Here is a 21,300-nt window from a genome sequence, read left to right as displayed (position 1 = left end):
GTCTCACTCTGTCACCCAGGCTGGAGTTCAGTGACACAATTATGGCTCACTGCAACCTCTGCCTCCCAGGCCCCTAAAGTGCTGGGTTTACAGGCGTGAGCCACTGCACCCAGCCTTACTTGTCTATTTCTTTTAAGAGTGGGAACTATAATTGAGCCCAGAGCTCCAAAAACAAATGAAGGAATGAATGAGTGAAGAAGCTCTTCCCATGGGTTTGGTGTGGTTTGGGGCTCTACTCTTAATCTAAATGCTATGTTTTATAAAATCTAAAATTTCCCCTAGGTGTGTTACACGATTGTGTTGTGTTGAACTTACATTGAGACTCCTTTTCACATGTGCTGGTATCAGTGTGGGGCTTTTCTATTCACTCTTTGAATTATTCGTTTGGGGGACACAGATAGACCTCTGGGTCTTTCATAAAGAGTGTCCATTGGCTGGGTGCAGTGGCTCATGCCTGTAATCCCAGCACTTTGGGAGGCTGAGGAGGGCAGATCACGAGGTCAAGAGTTCGAGATCAGCCTGGCCAATGTGGTCAAATCCCATCTCTACTAAAAATACAAAAATTAGCCAGGCCTGGTGGCGGGTACCTATAATCCCAGCTACTCGGGAGACTGAGACAGTAGAATTGCTTGAACCCAGGAGGCGGAGGTTGCAGTGAGCTGAGATTGTGCCACTGCACTCCAGCTTGAGTGACAGAGTGAGACTCCGTCTCCAAAAAAAAAAACAAAAACAAAAGAGTGTCCATTATCTATACTGGAAAAATTGAGATTGGGATTTTGACGTGAAGTACGGAAATGTGGATTGGGTCCATTTAGTTTACCTAAACAGATGATGAAATACTAACTGTTTTACGAAGCATTCCCTAGTGCAAAGTTTTGCCTGTGTGTGTAGTGACGGGAACAGTGAGAATGAGGCTTGGAACGCGGAGCGAATTGTGGGCCTGTGGTGGGTGGGGCCAGCAGCACATGCATGCCTGGCTCACAGAGCAGCCTTTGGGTGTTCTTTTCCCAGAGGAGCTCTACGGTGACTTTGAAGACTTGGAAACAGGGGACGTGCACAAGGGAAAATCAGGCCCCAATACTCAGGTATGACTTTGTCGTAGCTGGCTGTTCTTGGTCATTGTGTTCTGAGAGAGGCCCACATTGAGAAATGCAAATCTTACTTGTGATGTGTGAAGATTGCAGACTGGATGAACAGATTCCTTCCTAAAGGGTGGGGATGTGGGGACCAAAGAGAAGCTTTCTTGTTTACTTGTTAAGTTTTGGATGACAGTTACTACCGTTTCTTGCCATAGTCATTTGCCAAGTCCACTGTGATTTTTCACTCACAGAAGTCTTAGCTTCTCAGACTTACGTTCAACCATTGCCATCATTCTCCTCTTTTTAAATTTAAGTGTCATTTAAAAGAATGAAGTCCCTGTTCTCCCTAATATTTCTTTAGAACAGGGTCTGGAAGCATCTGGATGAGGGACACGTCTGTTATTTTTATTCTAGTTTGTGTTCCCAGCCAGCTTAAGGAATAGCAGCTAATTGTAATGCAGATGTAACCATTTCCTGTAGCAGTACCATGTTATTCAGAGACAAAGGTTGTGTTTTGTTTTGTTTTATTGATAATGATAACATTTTTGCTAAGATTTTTGTTTAAATAGAACTTTAAAAAATCTAATGTTTAAAGAAAAGACCTTCATAAACATACACAAGATTTTTTCTTCTGGAAATTTAAGAATGAAGATATAGAGAAAGAAGTTAAGGAAGAAATTGACCCTGACGAAGAAGAAAGTGCCAAGAAAAAGCATTTGGATAAGAAGAGAAAATTGAAAGAGATGTTTGATGCAGAATATGATGAAGGAGAAAGCACATATTTTGATGATCTTAAAGGAGAAATGCAGAAACAAGCACAGGTGAGAAACCTCAGTTCCTCTCAGCCCCTTGTCAAGACTATCATATAGCGCAGGAATCCCTGACTTTCTTTGGGTCCCTGCTTCCTATCCTGCTTCTGTGCCTTTCATTTGGACTCCTGGGTAGAGATGCATGTGAGTGTGTTTATTCATGCAGTGAGCTTATTGTTTCTGCTGTCAGAAGGTCACCAGAAAATGATCCATACCTATTTTGTAACAAGAATTAGGAAACAGAAATGACTGAGACATGGTCTCTACTTTTGAGACTTTTACAACGTAGTGATCTGAGACAGTGTGTTCATTTCAGTGCAAGCATTGGCTGCCTATTCCGAACACTGCTCCCTGATTTGATTGGCAGGTGATCAGTGGCCCATGTGGCTTATGGACACACCAGAGCTCCCAGGGAAAGTGCTCTGAAAACTCATCCTGGTCAGAGTTCAGAAGGACATGTGGAGTATAAGGTCAGATGCGGAGATAAAGGGAGATGGTGTAGCCCTCCTGCCTGGGGGTGCTGAGCAGGTTGCTGGAGGCAGTGATCTCACTCTGAAGGAGACAGACACAGAAACGTGTGTACAGTTGATGGTGAGCATCTGAGTTGCGTCTTGGTAGTGAGGCCAGGAGTGCCTGTGTAAGCTGGAACAGATTAGGTATATGATTTGTGAAACGGAGTTTCATCCTAGGTCTTCATCTAGTCAAAGGACTATCTCCTGATTAGGCATTAGCTTAGTGGTTGCTAGTCTGTGTTGACCTTTGAAAGGCATGACAAGGCTAACTCTGAAGTTTTTGCTTCACACCATTTACAATTTAAAATTACCTAGAACCTTGTGGGCCATTGGAAAAGACTGAATGTTGCACTCTGAAATGGGAGTCCTTGGAGGGTTTTGAGCAGAGGAGAGACATTCAGGTAATCAGATCACTCTGCCAAGAGATCAGTCAGGTGGCACAAACCAGAGGGCTGACAGTGGAGATGAGACAAAGAGTCAAACCCGGATAGACTTTATTTGGAAGCTAGGTCAGTAGGATTTCCTGGTGGACTGAATGTGGGGTGAGAGGAAATAAGGATGGCGACTGGAAGTTCCTGGAAGGATGGGTTGTTGTTAAGTTAGATAGGAAACCCTCTGCAGATGCAGTTTTGGGAAGATGATGTTTGGTTCGGCTGAGTATCATGCAGACAAGCGGAGTGTCAGGTCTGGAGAGAGACGTCTGGCCAGGGACTTAGATGTACAGCCCTCAGCATGTAGATGCCACTTAACACTGTGAGGTGACCGGGGAGTGACTGCAGAGCGAGTGGGAGGAGCAAGACTGGCATGGGCGAGATGGGGCGATTGCGGCCGTGAGGCCTGAGCAGTGCCCAGGAGGGAGAGGGAGAAGCAGTGTGAGCATGCAGGCACGCAGGAGGCCAGCTGTACACGGAGGCAAAGCATTATTCAGATCCCACTGCCATGTTAACTACGGTGAAGGCAGAGTTGACCACTGGAGGAGGCTTTCAGCGTGGAGGCCTTCAGCGATCTTGGCAAGCACCAATTTTCATGGATGTAGGAGAATGGGAGCAGAGGAACTGGAGGCTGCAACTGCAGAAAACTTTTGTGGGGTTTTGCTGCAGAGAGAAGCAGAGAAATGAAGCAGTTGTTGGTGGAAGAAGTGGAATCAAAAGGTTTTGAGATAAGAGAGAGAACAGAGGGAAGAGCTGTTGGAATAAAGTCCAAGAATAGTGGATGGTGTCTAGTGAGCAAGTGATGTGTGGCCCTGAGTAGAGGCATGAACAAATCATCTGTGCCTGAGCTGCCCGTAGAACTTTCTGTGATCATGGAGATGCACGTCTGTGCTTCCCAATATTGTAACACTGGCCGCAGGTTGATATGGACCACTTCCAGCGTGACTAGTGTGATTGAGGAACTGCATTTTAAATATTATGTAATTGTAATTAATTTTGATTTAAATAGCCACACATAGCTCCTCTATGGGCCAGGTCAGAGCTCTGATAAGGCTGGATATGGGAGGAAACCCTGGTAGAGGGTTGACCGTGGAGGTTCTTTTGGTTTTGGAGTGAATCAGGAAACAGCCATCAGCTGAGTGAAGGTGAGGGTAGTGGTGGGTGTTTGAAGACGGGAAAAGTGTGAAAGAATTGTTTGGAGAGGAAGGAAAGAAGGTGTGGACTGGGGACATTTCCAGTGTTTGGGCACGCAGGGCTCCACAGTTATCTACATTTGCTGTCCCTTGGAGCAGGAGAGAAGAAAACGGTTGGGACATATTCTGAGCAGACTGTAGAGGTAAAATGTGTAGGGTTTTTTTGTTTTTTTGTTTTTTGAGATGGAATCTCGCTCTATTGCCCAGGCTGGAGTGCAGTGGCACGATCTCAACTCACTGCAACCTCCGTCTCCCAGGTTCAAGCGATTCTCTCACCTCTGCCTCCTGAGTAGCTGGGACTACAGGCACGCACCACCATGCCCAGCTGATTTTGGTATTTTTAGTAGAGACGGGGTTTCACCATGTTGGCGAGGCTGGTTTCAAATTCCTGACCTCATGTGATCTGCCCGCCTCAGCCTCCCAAAGTGCTGGGATTACAGGCATGAGCCACTGTACCTGGCCAAATGTGTAGTATTTTTAATAGGATAAAGCCTACATAATTCTGTCCACAGTTCCTTTACTTAGAAATTGCTCATTTGTTCATGTTAATCTTATGTTTATTACAGATAATAGCATACAGGTTTTTTTCCCCCCTGTCATGTACAGCTGAATCGCGCAGAATTTGAAGATCAAGATGATGAAGCCAGAGTTCAGTATGAGGGTTTTCGACCTGGGATGTACGTCCGCGTTGAGATTGAAAATGTTCCCTGTGAATTTGTGCAGAACTTTGACCCCCATTACCCCATTATCCTGGGTGGCTTGGGCAACAGTGAGGGAAATGTCGGATACGTGCAGGTGGGTCCCTTTGCTGCATATTTGGTGTCTGAGGCTCTGTGGATTTTCCCTCCATCAATCATCTTACCCTCTCATCCTCCTCAGATGCGTCTGAAGAAACATCGCTGGTATAAGAAAATCCTCAAGTCCCGAGATCCAATCATATTTTCTGTAGGGTGGAGGAGGTTTCAGACCATCCCGCTCTATTATATCGAAGACCACAATGGAAGACAAAGGCTTCTAAAGTATACCCCACAGTACATGCATTGCGGAGCAGCCTTTTGGGGTAAAATATGATTACAATAACTTGCCTATTGCCAAGATTAAACCTTACAGACTGCGTTATTATAGCTTTGTGCTTTTCCTTTCATAAAATTCCACTCCTAAGATTTTTTCTCTTTTCTCGGAGCGGGGAGATGGTTTGGAGTATATATGTAAATCTATATCCAAATCTAAATGTCCATATCCAGTATGTTAAACTAGAATCTAAAATTTGTGATTTGCTATATTTCTTTTTTTCCTTTTCCTTTAAGGCCCTATCACTCCACAGGGAACTGGTTTCTTGGCAATACAGTCTGTCAGTGGCATAATGGTAACTATTTTGGATGATTTCTTTTACAGATTGGTTTGAGAAATATATCCTGAATGTGGGTTATTATGTACATGAGACTTTAAGTTGAAAATTACTCATTTTTATTAATATAAAGTAAATTTCCCTTTGCTTTTAATCTTCCTACATCCTTTTCAGTAGGGTGTGGGATTAGAGGAGGGGGGGTGGAAGAATTATAATGGTACATTTCCTATTTTTGTGCATCTTTTGCATTTATTTATCTAAGCAAGTACTTAAGCAGTGCTCACCATGCGCTAAGCACTATATGAGGTTGTGAGGAGCCATCAGAGACCAGCCAGACACGAGACTCCCTGCAGCCGTGCTGGGGTAGCAGTCTGTTCACTCCATTTTCATTTGACCAGTCAGGCAGGGCAGGGTTTACTGGTCCCATTTAACAGAGAAGAAAGCAGAATAATGAGCAGATGGAATCTGCCCTGGAGGTCCAAATTTTAATTTCCTAAACATTACAACTGTATTTTTCTTTTCCATTTCGTTCCAAATAAATCATTATAGTAAAATTACAATCCTCTGAAATCACTCTCAGGAAAGTACTCAAGTAGCCCTTTTTTTTTTTTTTTGGGACAGAGTCTCACTCTGTCATCCAGGCTGGAGTGTAGTGGCACGGTCTTGGCTCACTGCAACCTCTGCCTCCTGGGTTTAAGCGGTTCTCCTGCCTCAGCCTCCCGAGTAGCTGGGATTACAGGTGTGCACCATCATGCCGAGCTAATTTTTGTATTTTTAGTAGAGACGGGATTTCGCCATGTTGGCCAGACTGGTTTCTAACTTCTGACCTCATGTGATCCACCCGCCTTGGCCTCCCAAAGTGCTGGGATTACAGGTATGAGCCACTGTGCCCGGCCTCAAGTCACCCTTGTTAGTTTGGCTTACCAACTTTAAAGTTTTGGATTGCTTTTGTCAAACCACTGGGTTGCAAGTTCAGATGGTCTCTCTTGTTTTTCTTAGCTAATTGTAAGTAAAATTCACTTTGGTAATTTCTTGTGTCACATAGAATTGAAGTTTTTCTCTTGCTGATATTATTCCTATTTTCAAATTTTGGGGTTCCTGTTAGCCTGATTTTCGGATAGCTGCCACAGGAGTTGTCCTTGATCTGGATAAATCCATAAAAATTGTGAAGAAATTAAAGCTAACTGGCTTTCCATATAAAATTTTCAAGAACACTTCATTTATTAAGGTCTGTATATCTATATATTCTCATATTTATAAATGTCCATATTGTTTGAGAAAAGGAATGAAATACCTCTAAAATATGGGCCTCATATTTTTAGAAAAGTGTTTGAAATATTTTATAAACTTCATATTTTGTTTGCTCCTTTATATTCTGTATTACTTAAATATGCTCAAAAAAGCAGTGGTAAAACAGCTATTTAGGAATTGAGGCTGTTACTCATGACTTCCATGTGAGACTGCCACAGAACTCATATTGAAAATATGTCATTTTATCCACTAGGTTTTGTTTCCTACTTTTTTTATTTGTGTTAAGAAAGGGAAAAAAATCACAAGTTTGTCTAACCATTCAGTAGAAAAATCGACAAAGCATTTGGAGACAACTTGGCAAGGGTACAGAGACAGATGTATTGTTTTTCAGTATTTGGGGAGGGTGGTTTGAGCAGCATTTATTGACAATTTCATTAGTGGGGATGTTTCTATTGAAAACACAGAGTTAGGAAGTCATAAAATGTTCTTGCAATATAAGGTAATAATACCACCGGCGTTTATCTTACTGTTTTCATGTTCTAAGTGCATGCACCTGAGTAAAAGGATCTGGGCTGCAGTCCAGTCTGAGAGATGCCAGCAAAGGCTGCCTAAGCCAGTTCAGTCCAGTAAATCCCTTTTCGATCTTCTCTTCCACACAGACAGCAGTGATGAGCATGCCCATGAACTCACACGATTATTTTGGGGAAAATGAAAGAGTTGTATTCTTTTTGAGGTAGTAATTCCACTTTCAGGGGCAAATACATTTTGATTATTTTATCACCCTTCAATGAGTTGTTTTTGTTCTTTAATCAAGGATGTATGTTTGAAGTAAGAAGTAAAGCATAAAGTATATGATTTTGTGTGTGTGTGTGTTTTTATCTTGCTATACCTGTAGGGAATGTTTAATTCTGCCTTGGAAGTGGCCAAATTTGAAGGTGCTGTGATTCGAACTGTCAGTGGGATAAGGGGGCAGATCAAGAAAGCACTCCGAGCTCCAGAAGGAGCTTTCCGGGCCAGCTTTGAGGATAAGCTGCTGATGAGTGGTGAGTGTCTTGAGTAGTGTTCAGGGCAGGGTGTTACCATTCATGCTTGACTTCTAGCCAGTATGACAAGAGGCTGGAGTCAGGTCTCTAGAGAGTTGAGCAGCTTCAGCCTTAGATCTCCCCGTCTTATGCGGTATGCCCATTTGCTTTGTGTCTGCAGTGCCCTGGCCACACCCAGTAACAGTTCTATGATCTATGAGAATAGTTTCCTTAGCAAGCTTTCCCTTCAAATACTTGGCAGCCACGTAGAGAAGTTTGGAGTGAAGGTTTTGTTCTTTGTTTCTTCACAATATGGATATGAATCTTCTTTTGAAAATGTTAAAGTAAATTACCTCTTTTCAGATATTGTCTTCATGCGAACTTGGTATCCTGTTTCCATCCCAGCCTTCTATAACCCAGTAACATCTTTGTTGAAACCAGTGGGTGAGAAAGACACCTGGTCAGGAATGCGGACCACGGGCCAACTCAGGCTCGCCCACGGTGTCAGACTAAAGGCGAACAAGGACTCTCTGTATAAGGTACTCGTCATGTATGTGTTAGTGGAGATGAAGCCTGTGCTCTACAGACAGGGAGTCACACAGACACTTTTCTATAATTTCTTACGTGCTTTGAATGTTCAAGTATAAAGTCTAATGTTAAATTTGATTGAACAATTGTATATTTGTGGGATATTTTGGAATGGAACACCAAAAATGGTAATAGTGGTTCTTTCTGGATTGAAGACAAACTTTTCTTTTTTAAAATAAATTTTATTTTATATATTTGAGGTTGACCACATGATCTTAAAGGATACATATAGATAGTAAACTGGTTACTGTAGTGAAGCAAATTAACATAGCTACCATCTCACATAGTTAGATTTTTGTGTGTGTGACAAGAACAGCTAAAATCTACTTATTTAACAAAAATCCCAAAGACAATACATTTTTATTAACTATAGCCCTCATGATGTACACTAGATCTCTAACTTGTTCATCCTACATGTCTGCTACTTTGTATTATTTTAACGTACATCTCCCCATTTCCTATTGGTCATTTCCTATTTGGCCCATTTTTCAACTGGGTTGTTTTTCTGCTATTAAGTTGTAAGAGTTCTTTACTGATTTTTGGATATTAACACTTTATCAGATATGTGGTTTGCAAATATTTCTTCCAGTCTGTTGGTTCCCTTTTCATTTTGTTGGTTGTTCCTTTGCTGTGCAGAAGCTTTTTAGTTTGATGCAGTCCTCCTTGTTTATGTTTACATTTGTAGCCTGGCTTGTGGTACGATATCCAAAAAATTATTGCTAAGGCCAATGTCAAGAGACTTTCCCCCTATGTTTTCTTCTAGGAGTTTTATGGTTTCAGGTCTTATTTGGGTCTTTGGTCTTGTATCTGTTTTGAGTTGATTTTTGTGTATGGTGTATGATCAGGGTCCAATTTTATTCTTTTGCATGTGAAAATCCTATTATTGAAGAGACTATCTTTTTTACCATTGTGTTGTCTTGTTTGCCCTTGTCAAAAATTAGTTGACAGTATATGTTTGGATTTATTTCAAAGGTCTCTGTTCTGTTCCATTTGTCTATTTTTTTGTTTTTATGCCAGCACCATACTGTTTTGATTACTATAGCTTTGTAATACAATTTTAAATCAAGAGGTGGGATGCCTCCAACTTTTTCTTTCACAGTAATCTCTTGGCTGTTTGGGGTTTTTTGTGGTTCCATATGAGTTTCAGGATTGTTTTTTCTTTTCTTTTCTTTCCTTTATTTATTTATTTATTTATTTTTTTTTTTTTTGAGGCGAAGTCTCACTCTGTCGCCCAAGCTGGAGTGCAGTGGCATAATCTCGGCTCACTGAAACCTCTGCCTCCTGGATTCAAGCAATTCTCCTGCCTCAGCCTCCCAAGTAGCTGGGAGTACAGGCACGTGCCACTATGCCCGGCCAATTTTTGTAGTTTTAGTAGAGACAGGGTTTCACTATGTTGGCTGGGCTGGTCTCCAACTCCTGACCTCGTGATCCACCCGCTGCGGTCTCCCAGAGTGCTGGAATTACAGGCATGAGCCGCTGTGCCTGGCCAGGATTGTTTTATTCTGTTCTGTGAAGAATGCCATCAGAACTTTGATGAGGATTGTGTTAAATCTGTATATTTGCTTTGGGTAGTGTGAACATTTTAACAATATTAATTCTTTTGATCCATAAACATGGGATGTCTTTCCATTTGTTCATGTCTAAATTTCTTTCATCAATGTTTTATGGTTTTCAAGTGTACACATCTCTCACCTTCTTGGTTAAATTTATTCCTAAGTTTTTGTTTTTCTTTGATGCTATTGTAAATGAGATTATTTTCTTGATTTCTTTGTCAGCTAGGTTATTTGTATATAGAAATGCAACTGATTTTTATATGTTGAGTTTATACCTTGCAGCTTAACTGAATTGATTTAGTAGTTCTCACAGTTTTTTGTGGAATCTTTGGAGTTTTTTACGTAAAGGATCTTGTCATCTGCAAATAGAGATAATTTTACTTCTTTAATTTAGTTGCCTTTTTTTTCTCATCTGATTGCTCTTGCAAGTACTCTATTGAATAAAAGTGATGAGGCTGGCCATCCCTATCTTATACTCAATCTTAGTGGAAAAGCTTTAGTTGTTCCCCACTAACTATGATGTAGACTGTGGGTTTTTCATAAATGGTCTTTATTATGTTGAGGAACTTTCCTTCTATACATAAACTATTAAGAGGTTTTATCAAGAAAGGTTGCTAAACTTTGTTAAATGCTTTTTCTGCATCAATTGAGGTGACCATGTCGTTTTATCTTTCATTTTGTTAATGTGATATATCCCATTGATTGATTTACATATGTTAAACCAGCCTTGCATGCCAGGGATAAATCCCACTTAAACACGACGTATAATGTTTTTGATGTGTTGTTGAATTCTATTTGCTAAAATTTTTTTAGGATGTTTGCATCAGTGTTTAATTTATTGGAGAAGTTGACCTGTAGTTTTTGTTTGTTTGTTTTGTGTGTGTGTGTGTGTGTGTGTGTGTGTGTGTGTGTGTGTGTGTGTTTTGGTTTGGCTTAGGTATTAAGGTGATACTGGCCTGGTAAAATGTGTTTGGAATTATTTCCTCTCACTCTATTTTTGCGAAGAGTTTAAGAAGTAAACTCCCAGGGGATGGGAGTGACCCTGGACATGGTAGTGACATGGTAGTGACTCTGGACCCTGCAGTGGTGGGACACAGCAGCATCTCAGTCTCTGTGAGGTCAGGCACAGCATCAGCAAGGACCCCAGAATGGTGGAGCACTACTGTGGCTTGGGCCCTCGGGGGCAGGGACCAGTGCAGCAACTACTTCTCTCCCTGGGGAGGCAGGTGCCTGGGCAACTCAGATTCTCCAGGGCTAGTCCAGTTCCAAGGAAGCAGGGTTCTACAGTTGTTTGTCCTGAAGGGCAAGGTACCCCAGTTCAGCCAATGCCATTTTCCTGGGATATGGGGGTGCCATGTTGGCTCATCCCTGGCAGGTGTGGCTGCTCAGCCCAGCCAAGACACTGATTCCCTGTGAAGCAGGGCAGTGCTTCAGCTCTCGTGCAGTGGGGGTGTGACTGCTCAGACTGGCCAAGGCACTGATTCCCTGGAAAGCAGGGCACCAAGTCAGCTCAGTCTCCAAGGGGCAAGGCACAATGGCAGCTGGGAGGGGAGGGGCACAGCAGCGTGGGCCCGCAGGGTGGGGTGTATGCTGTGATGTGGACATCGTTTGTTCCCACCAGCCATTTGAAGTTTCATCCATTTGAAATTTGATTCCAAATGTGGGAGGTGAGGCCTAGTGGGAGGTATTTGGGTCACAGGGCAGATCCTTTATGAATAGATTAATGCCTTTTCATGGGACTGGATTAATTACCAGGAGTGGATTGTTATCAGAGTCAGTTCAGCTTCCTAGACTCTCATGTTTCCTCTCTTGCCATGTGAGCCCCTTGCATACACCTGTTTCCCCTTCCACTTTCCCCATGAGATGAAGCAGCACAAGACCCTCGCCAGATGTGCTGCCCGATCTCGGACTTTTCAGACACAAGCAGGGTGAGCCAAATAAACCTTTTTTATAAAATAAGTTACCCCCAGTCTCAAGTATTCTGTTACAGCCACACTAAATGGCCTAAGACAGTGTAACAGCAGCTCGGGGGTGGTGGGCCACTAGGTGGGGGTGATACAGAGCAACAAAGCCTGAGGATGGAAGAAGGGTGTGGTGGCTGCTCACCCTGGGCAGGACATGCTCCTGAAGTGGTCCAGGTCCAAGAGGGCACATTGCAGCAGCAGCTGGTCCATGGGGGTGGGGCACAATGTCAGTTCCTTCTCTGAGGGGAGTGCTGGGGCTGCTGGGCCCCTCTTGCTTCCTTATCCCCGCAGGGAGACATCCCCTCTGCTTCAGGTTGATCCCTCTGGGGGAATGGGTTGTGGAGGCCAGATGTTTCCTTCCCTCCTTTATGTGACCATCCTGGTGTTCTGTGCTCTACTGGATTTCTGCTACTCCTTGATACACTCTGGGGCTCTCCTTTAGTGACTTTCATCAAAATATAGCTGTTTGCTGCTTTGGCTGTCTTTGTCAGGGGATGAGCGCAAGGGGCTATTGATCGGCCCCTTGCTGGCGTCACTCCCTCTTACACTTTCCACTGGGTACTCTTTTGAACTATTTTTTCCCCCACCGTATACATGTATTTTTTAAACGTTAATGTGCTAATTTCTATTGAAGCAATGTGGATTTTTCTGAAAGTTTTAATGTTTTAATAAGCTTTTTATTGAAATGTTAATGTACATACAGAAGAGTGCCCAAATCATAAGTGTGCAGCTAGATGAACTAGCACACCAGGCTGCCACGCCCTAGACCAAGCAGTAGCCTCGCCCTGTGGCCTCTCCCAGGCACTGCCGCCCCAACCCACAAAATAGCTGCCTTCCCAGTTCCTGATGTAGATTTGTTCTGCCTGGTTTTGACTTTTATAAAATACAGCACATTCTATTTAGCCTGGCTTCTTTGGTTCAGTATTACAGAACACATCTATGTTCTTGTCTATGGCAGACATTGATCTATTGTCATTGTTGAGTTCCATTATATGACTGTGTCACCCTTTATCCATTGATGAGTAAAATGATTTCCTAGTTTTGGCCGTTATCCCACGGCCCTGAACACTAGGTCTGGATATGGGACTTGCAGGTATGCAGGGGCACACACACTTCTGCTGGAGGATCCCTGGGTGGGGTGGAGACTCCAGGGCACCTGTGCTCTGCTTCAGTGTGGAGGCTTCTGTGTCGTGTTCTGGGAGCACAGCGGCTTGGCCTCCACCACCAGCAGCAGCTTAAAGAGTTCCTGCTGTTCCACATGCTTGCCAACAATTGGCCTCTTCAGTCTTTTTTTTTTTTTTTTTTTTTTTTTTTAGGTTTTCAGTGCCTGCTTGGACTTGTGTTTTCATTTAGATTTTGGTTTCTTAGAACTTTCGTTATTCTCTTCACAGCTTAACAATGCATTTGAAAAGATTTGTTTTCATGTGGAGTATTCAGTTTTGTAATAAGAGGGTTGTTCAAGGCATCAGTCTGCCACTCTGCTGGAAACAGAAGTCTCCCAGACATTTCTTTGTATATAAAGTAGTTAATGAAATTTTGAACCATCTTACATGAATTTTTATTAAAATACACTTCAGGATGTGGTGCCCATTATCCATTCTACTCTTTTGTAACAAGTAGATTTCTCTGAATTCTTGAATTCGAAAACAATTGGGGTTCCTAAACACAGAATATGGAATATTATTGGGGATGACCTCTTTAATAATACATTAATACATTTCAAGATAGGAAAAACTTGTTCTATATAGTTGACTTTAATAAAAGCCTAGGGCAAAACTTTCAATTTATTAACAGTATTTATGAGGCAGTTAAGAATTTGGGTCATCTCTGTCTCCACTAAAAATACAAAAAATTAGCCAGGTGTAGTGGCAGGCGCCTGTAGTCCCAGCTACTTGGGAGGCTGAGGCAGGAGAATGGCGTGAACCCAGGAGGCAGAGGTTGCAGTGAGCCGATATCGTGCCACTGCACTTTAGCCTGGGCGACAGAGCAAGACTCCATCTCAAAAGAAAAAAAGAATTTGGGTCATCTCAATTAAACATAGAATTTAAGATTACGTTGAAAATTCAGTACAGAGTATTTTGCCTTCATCTGTTGTTTGAGTCTCCCTTCTTTTAGCCATCCTTCCATCAGAAATAGAATACCAAGTTAAACTTCTTAATTACAATCAGGAATCAGGACTCTTTGGCTGCTGATTGAAGGAAGAACTGTCCTTAAATCCAGAGTGGGCCGGGCATGGTGGCTTATGCCTGTAATCCTAGCACTTTGGGAGGCCAAGGCAGGTGGATCACCTGAGGTCAGGAGTTCAAGACCAGCATGACCAACATGGTGAAACCCCATCTCTACTGAAAATACAAAAATTAGCTGGGTGTGGTGGTATGCGCCTATAGTCCCAGATACTTGGGAGGCTGAGACAGGAGAATTGCTTGAACCTGGGAGGTGGAGGTTGTGTGAGCCGAGATCGCGCCACTGCACTCTAGCCTGGGCGACAGGGCGAGACTCCATCTCAAAAAAAAAAAAAAAAAACCCACATCCAGAGTGGTTGATAGTCAAGACAAAAAGCTAGATTATTTTTGTTAGTCTGGGAAATAAGCACCTCAGTGGCCCAAAGACAAGGCCTGAAATTTCCATGAAAAGAAACTGGGATCTATTCATCTGTTTTGTTGAGACCTCATACCATACCATAGAAATAGGCACAGTGGGTTTCGGGGGGAGAGTTGTAAGTATAAGCTCTCTGTTCCTCTCTTTACTGTTTACTGAGAATTGTGGGTGTCCACTGAGGCAGTTCATACTTGGCGGATGATTGAGTCCTGATTTCTCAGGGCCAGCAGACTCTGGTGTTACTGATCTTGTGGAAAAGTCAACCCAATGAGAAGATTTTATGCAGAAGTTTTAAATGCACATTGATCATAATTTGAATATGTCACAGTCTTTATTTTTCTTTTCAGCCAATCCTGAGGCAAAAGAAACATTTTAATTCACTGCACATTCCAAAAGCCTTGCAGAAGGCCCTGCCATTTAAGAACAAGCCCAAGACCCAAGCAAAGGCAGGCAAGGTGCCAAAGGACAGGCGGAGACCGGCTGTCATACGTGAGCCTCATGAAAGAAAGGTACTGTTGCCCATGCTGTACTGCACGCTGCATTTAGATAGGAAAAGAACACTCTCAGTAGCACACTTCCTGTTTCTACTGCAGTCTCAGTTATTCAGGGCACTGGAACTAAAGTCAGAGGAAGAGCCAGAGTCCATTTCCCTTCCTTTGCCTGGTCCTGCTCTGCCCTGTTCTTTTGATGGGGGATAACAGGCACATGGCTGGGGAACCCTTCTGTCTTGGTTAGCTGCACACAGTGTCCACAGAATGATGAACAGAGGTGGTAAAGGTAAAATGCAATCACACCTGTGTCTCCATGCCAACAATGACTTCCTAGTGAACGATGCATTTTCGTGCAGGTAATATTCATTTGGATCGTAGGTTGCCTCTAGTCTTAGTGCTTAGGATGCGAGTGTGTGGTGGCTGAGAGCATTCTGATACTCACCGGCTTTTGTCCTTGTCAGATCCTTGCGCTGCTGGATGCTCTGAGTACGGTGCACAGTCAGAAGATGAAGAAGGCCAAGGAGCAGCGGCACCTGCACAATAAAGAGCACTTCAGAGCCAAGCAGAAGGAGGAGGAAGAGAAGCTGAAGCGGCAGAAGGACCTCAGGAAGAAGCTCTTCCGAATTCAGGGGCAGAAGGAAAGAAGAAACCAGAAGTCCAGTTTGAAGGGGGCTGAGGGCCAGTTGCAGTGAGCCTTTGGACTGGAGGGACTGTCCCTGGATCTGCAGAGGTGGACAGTTTCAAACATCACAGTTTGAATGCCTGTGAATGATAAGTCAGTGGGCAAGAGCTCAAGAGATGTCTCTACGCAAACTGTGCCTGCAAGAGGAGGAACAGAGAAGCCTGGGCTTCTGGGACCAGGTTCATTCTTATCACTTGGGGCTGTCAAGATTTAAAGTGATGTAAGCTGTGGTTGTGTGGATTCTCTTACTTTCCTCTGCCTGCCTCAGTTTAATTATTTTGTCCTACAAAAATATCATTAAAATATTTTTTGTTAGTTTTGGCTTAGTAGTTTTCATTAGGGATGAATGCCTGACAATTCTTTGTGGATAATTATTTATGCTACCACCTTCATGAGGAGTCTTCCAGAAGAGAAAGAAATATTCACTTGAACCCTCGGCTCTCGTGGAAAATTTTAGAAAAGAGTGTGTAGTGTTTTTGTTGTGTTTTTTGTTTGAGTGACACGGAAACCTAGATGGTACAGCCTGCTGTGCACCTGGGATCTATGGGCTCCTTTGATCACTGGCCCTCGTGGACATTTTCTATCTTATTTCATATGTTCTGCACATTAGTATAGTGACAAGGTAACAGTAAGTACTTTTTTAAAGCTTTAGACTTAGGAGATTGTTGTCTGAGGTGCAGAGACCAAGGAAATCATATGTATCAGTGAGATAGGCTTCCCGTATTATGTTCATGTGTTATACCTGCCTAGCTACATTGCCTTTTTTTAAATTAAACATTATATTGATGTAATCATACTATTACATAGGCGATGTATGTATTTTATGATTGTATGTTGATATAGTTATGGGGAATCTAATCCTATACGATGTAATCATAGATTCACATATAGTTGTATATTTTGCCCAATTTCTCTCAGTGGTAACGTTTCACACATATCACAGTCAGGATGTTGACATCAATACAGCCCACTGATTCTATTCACCTTTCCCCAGCTTTACTTTCCCCAACGTATACTCCTCCATGTATGCATGGGTGTGTAGAAATATGGAACGCAGCTGGGCATAGTGACTCACACCTGTAATCCCAGCACTTTGGGATGCTAAGGCAGGAGGATCACTTGAGCCCAGGAATTTAAGACCAACTTGGGCAACATGGCAAAACCTCATCTCTACAAAAACTAAAAAATTCGCCTGGTGTGGTGGTGCATACCTGTAGTTCCAGCTGCTTGGGAGGCTGAGGTAGGAGGATCACTTGAGCTCGGGAGGTTGAGGCTGCAGTGAGCCATGGTAGCACCACTGCACTCCAGCCTGGGCGACAGGGCAAGACCCTGTTTCAAAGAAACAAAATTTTATATATATATATATATATATATATATATATATATATGTATGTAGAACACTTGATGAATTTATGTGTCATCTGTGCATGGGGCCCATGCTGACCTCTGTGTTGTGCCAGTTACAGTATGTGTGCTGCTGATATGAGTACCACATTGTCTTTACAACATCATAGGGGCCAAAGAGGGTGGGCAGGATTATGAGCAGTTGGCCTAGTCTGAGAGGCTCTCTAAAAGCCTAAAGTTGTCAGCAGACAGGTGCTCAGCTTTGTATCTCCATAAGAAGGGAAGAGGATGTGAGGATCCTGTCAGGGCTGGGTCCACCTGGGAAGTGACAATTGGAACACGCCCAGACCTCTCTGAGCAACTCTGGGTGTACATTTTCCTCTATTCCTCAAGAGCTATTGTGAATTTCATCATCCAGTATGCTGATAGGCCTGGGGACTGACACATAGTAAGCCCATAACAATTATAATTTAAAACTAATTTGTTATATAGCATAATTGGTATATTTTAAAATGCAAAACTGTAATTCAACTAAAATATACAAGGCACTCTAAGTCATACCATGTTTTTAAGTAGCTTACAAGGTGATCAGCAAGTGTCTTATACAACAAGCAAATTTGTTCAAAGAGAAGCATTGCAAATAAGTATTTATAATTGTATGGTTTTATATTTTAGCCAGAAGAGTGAAATCCTTTAGCAATGGGGGAAATAAAAGAATGTTTAATTACAGTTGCAGATAATTGCCTTTTCCAAAGACAATGTATGTAGGCAGAAGTCATACCTGTTAATATTAAAAATCTTGGTTTTTCATATTTGGAGAACAAGGGAAATAAAAAGTTTGTATATCAAGATTATTTAAAACTAAAGTTAAGGAATCTCTAATGTCTGAAAGAAACAATAAATAGCATTTTCCATGTAGAATTTTTATTGGTGAAGGTTCCACCTGGCCAGGTTAGTAAAATACAGTCACGCATCAGTTAAGGATGGGGATATATTCTGAGAAATGTATCATTAGGCAATTTTGTCTGTGTAAACAAAACCTAGATGGTACAGCCTACTGTGCACCTGGGCTCTGTGGTATGGCCTACTGCTCCTAGGCTACAAACCTGGGCAGCATGTGACTGTAGTGACTACTGTAAGCAGTTGTAACACAGTGGTAAACATTTGTGTATCGAAACACAGAAAAGGCGTAGCAAAAATACAATATTGTGGAACCACTGCCATATATGTGGTCCGTCCTTGACTGAACGTCATGCGGCATGTGGCTGTATGTATACACATGGTTTTTGCTGTGAGTTTGCATCCATCTCATAGGAAGACATACATCAAACTAAGGACCAGACTGGAGAGTGTGTAAATTACTTTTCAATACTAATGGCTTATTAATTTGATATTGTCAACAAGTATGTTGCAAAAATAAATTCCACCAGAATGTGAGTTCCATGAGAGCAGGAACTGGGTTGTTCACCTTGTTGGCACTTGGAGTAGAGCCACTGAGCTTCGTGCTGCATAAAATTGCTTGAAAGAAAGAAAGGAGGGCATTCCAGGTAACTGAAGCATTGCTATGCAAAGTAAGCACTTGCCCTCTAAAATATTTTAACAATTTTTATAGAAACCTTTCTCAATTGCATTAAACTTTGTAAATTGTAAAAATTATTCTGTTATACCTTTCTATCTTTTTACTATGCACAGGCAGCCATAGGTGCTGGGTATGTTTTGAAAACATATTGAACCTATAGTGTACATATCATTCCATGCCATTAAATATTCTTATTTAATCATAGATGTGTTCAAGTGTGTTTGGTTTCCTATTTGTGGATGTACTAGATTGTTTTCTTTTTTTGACAAAACCTGTGAACTTGCTTTAAGTATTATCATTTGGTGACATGCCCGCCATTTCAGAAATAAATGTTTGAGCAAAGAGGAAAGCCACCAGGTCTGATTCAGCTCTCTGGAGGCTTCAGAGCTTATCCTGCTGACGGGAAAAGAGCATCGATTTAATTGCCCTTGGTACTGACTTCTAGTATCTAGTATTTTGCCAGACTCAGGTATTTCTTAAAGCCATTATTCAGAGTCTTCAGCAAGGACATTGTATTTTATTTGTGTCTCCTTAGTTTTACCTAGTTTATTTCATGGTTTTAAAGTATTGTACATTTTTATCATCCTTTAACAAGACAAAAGGTTGAGATGCTGGACATTTAAATGCCAAAGGTGTTTTATTATGAGACTTAGCATTTCATATTTGGGGATGGTACCTTATTATTGAAAATCAGATAAACTTTGGTTGGGTGTGTATTTGGAGGAATCTTTTAAGTCTTTTCTTAAGCAAAGTTTGGACATTCTAAAATAAGGTTGCCAACTGGCATGTAGAGAGAGAAGGATGTGTCATAGATTTAGACCAGGTGGCCTGTCCTATAACTTTTTTGGGGGGGGCAGGAGTGGGCTTTTTTGTGTATGTGTTTTGGTTTTTTCCAATTTTTGTTTTGTGATAAAATATGCATAATAAAACTTATTTTACCAATTTTTAATTGTATGAGTCAGTGGCATTAATTACCTTCACAGTGCTGTTGCAGCCATCTTCAGAGCCTTTCCATCATCCCAAACTGAAACTTTGTACCCATTAAACAACATCTCCTCATTCCCTCCTTCCCCCAGCCCCTGCAACCACCATTCTGTTTTCTGTCTCTGAATGACTACTCTAGATACTTTTGCAAATGGAATCATACAATATTTGTCTTTTTGTGTCTTGTTTATTTCACTTAGCATACTGTCTTCAAGGTGTGTCCAGTTGCAGCATATGTCAGAATTTCCTTCCCTTTTAAAGCTGAATAATATTCCCAGTGAATGTCTTTACCACACGTTGCTTATCCATTCATCTGCTGATGGACGTATGGGCTGTTGGGAATAATGTTGCTTGAACATTGGTGTGTAAATATCTGTGTGAGTCTCTGCTTTCAGTTCTGTGTGTAAAAGTGGAATTGCTGGGTCAAATGTCATTCTGTGTTTAATTGTGTGAGGAACTGCCACACTGTATCCACAGCTGCTGTGGATTCCTTACATTCCTTCTAGCAATATGTACAAGGGTTTCATTTCTCCACAGCCTAGACCACCCTCATTACTGTTTTTTTGTTGGTTGGTTGATTGGTTTCTTAAAAAATAGGCATCCTAGTGTGAAGTTGCATCTTGTTGTGATCTGCATGTCAGTAATGACTAGTGATGTTGAGCATCTTTCTGTGTGCTTATTGGCCATCTATAGACCTTCTTTGGAGAATTGTCTATTCAAGTCCTTTGAATCAGATTTTTTGTTGTTGTTGAATTGTAGAAGTTCTTTTTATATTCTGGATATTAAACCCTTATCAGATAAACCATCCACAAATATTTTCTCTCATTCTTTGGGGTGTCTTTTCACTCTGATAGTGTCCTTTGATGCGCAAAGGTTTTTTATTTTTGAAGTCCAATTTATTTTTTCTTTTGTTGCCTGTGCTTTTAGTGTCATAGCCAAGAAATTACCAAATTATTGTTTAGTTTTTTAAAAGTATTTATGTGATTATTTGGCTGATACCTGTCTCTAATGATTGACGGCACTTCTTGAGGGTGGCTTTTAAACATGCAAATTTGATGTCGCTTTCCGAGGCTCCTTCCATGGCTTCCCTTTGCTTCTAGGCCGCAGCCCTTGTCTGGCCTTGCTGCTGCTCTGGCCCCTGCCCTCCTCTAGGGCCTCTCTTCTGCTGCCTCTAGCTCTGGCCACAGTGGCCTTTCATTCCTCGGTGCACTTGCCTGGAGTCTTCAACACACGCGGTTCCCTCTGCCTGGAATGCAGCAGCTCCTATGTCCCCCTGCCGGCCTCCACCTCCTCGCTGCTCCTTCTGACGCTGGCCCTGAGACCACTGGTTGGTGCGGCCTTCCCTGGACCCTTTCCGTACTCCCCAGTACTCCTCCACACTCTTCTCCAATAAACCAGTGGCACTCAATTGTGCCGTCCAGGGACCCCTGGGATTTTCACGACCCTGTCAGCGGCTGGGTGAGGTCGAGTCAAGAATGTTTCGTGACAATAAGGAGACGTTATTAACCTCTTTTCACTGGAAGTGGGAGCGTCTTGCGGGGGGTGGCAGCGGGCTGAGAATGCGGCTGTGTTAGGACGTGACAGCTCGCACAACTGAAGCACCGCCACTTTCCCACAATTTTTTTTTTTTGCTTTGGAAAACATTTCTCACAAAAATATGCGACTTACGTTACCATGTAATGGGCTTGCTTCTGTTATTTTAAAACAAACTAATAAATCCCTTAAATGTTTCTCGGCTTTATTTTTTGTTGTTATGGTTCCTTTTCTTCTGTTTCCCCCAGCTTTATGAAGGTGTAATTGACAAACTTGCATATCTTTACTGCTCACAGCGTGCTGTTTTGCTGTATGTGTGCCCTGTGGAACGCTTCGTGG

At 42.2% G+C, this 21,300-nt stretch overlaps 1 protein-coding gene across 5 annotated transcripts in view; it reads left to right on the top strand.

Moving 5' to 3' along the window:
• The window catches only part of BMS1 (BMS1 ribosome biogenesis factor), a 48,028-nt gene extending 32,192 nt beyond the window's left edge, over positions 1–15,836 (top strand). For all 5 annotated transcript variants that reach the window (XM_032143059.2, XM_058436520.1, XM_032143032.2 and 2 more), the window contains 10 exons: positions 1,012–1,085; positions 1,724–1,900; positions 4,631–4,819; positions 4,904–5,084; positions 5,332–5,390; positions 6,478–6,600; positions 7,519–7,666; positions 8,009–8,184; positions 14,696–14,857; positions 15,301–15,836. In XM_032143059.2, the coding sequence (XP_031998950.1) occupies positions 1,012–1,085; positions 1,724–1,900; positions 4,631–4,819; positions 4,904–5,084; positions 5,332–5,390; positions 6,478–6,600; positions 7,519–7,666; positions 8,009–8,184; positions 14,696–14,857; positions 15,301–15,531 (1,520 nt within the window). In that variant the 3' untranslated portion in view covers positions 15,532–15,836. The remainder of the gene's footprint in view (positions 1–1,011; positions 1,086–1,723; positions 1,901–4,630; positions 4,820–4,903; positions 5,085–5,331; positions 5,391–6,477; positions 6,601–7,518; positions 7,667–8,008; positions 8,185–14,695; positions 14,858–15,300) is intronic.
• Positions 15,837–21,300: the final 5,464 nt, after the last annotated feature.

This window comes from Hylobates moloch, unplaced genomic scaffold (genome assembly GCF_009828535.3).
Source record: "Hylobates moloch isolate HMO894 unplaced genomic scaffold, HMol_V3 SCAFFOLD_3, whole genome shotgun sequence".
Lineage (NCBI taxonomy): Eukaryota > Metazoa > Chordata > Mammalia > Primates > Hylobatidae > Hylobates > Hylobates moloch.
Note: the sequence above shows the minus strand (reverse complement) of the source record. Positions and strands in the feature narration are given on the sequence as shown.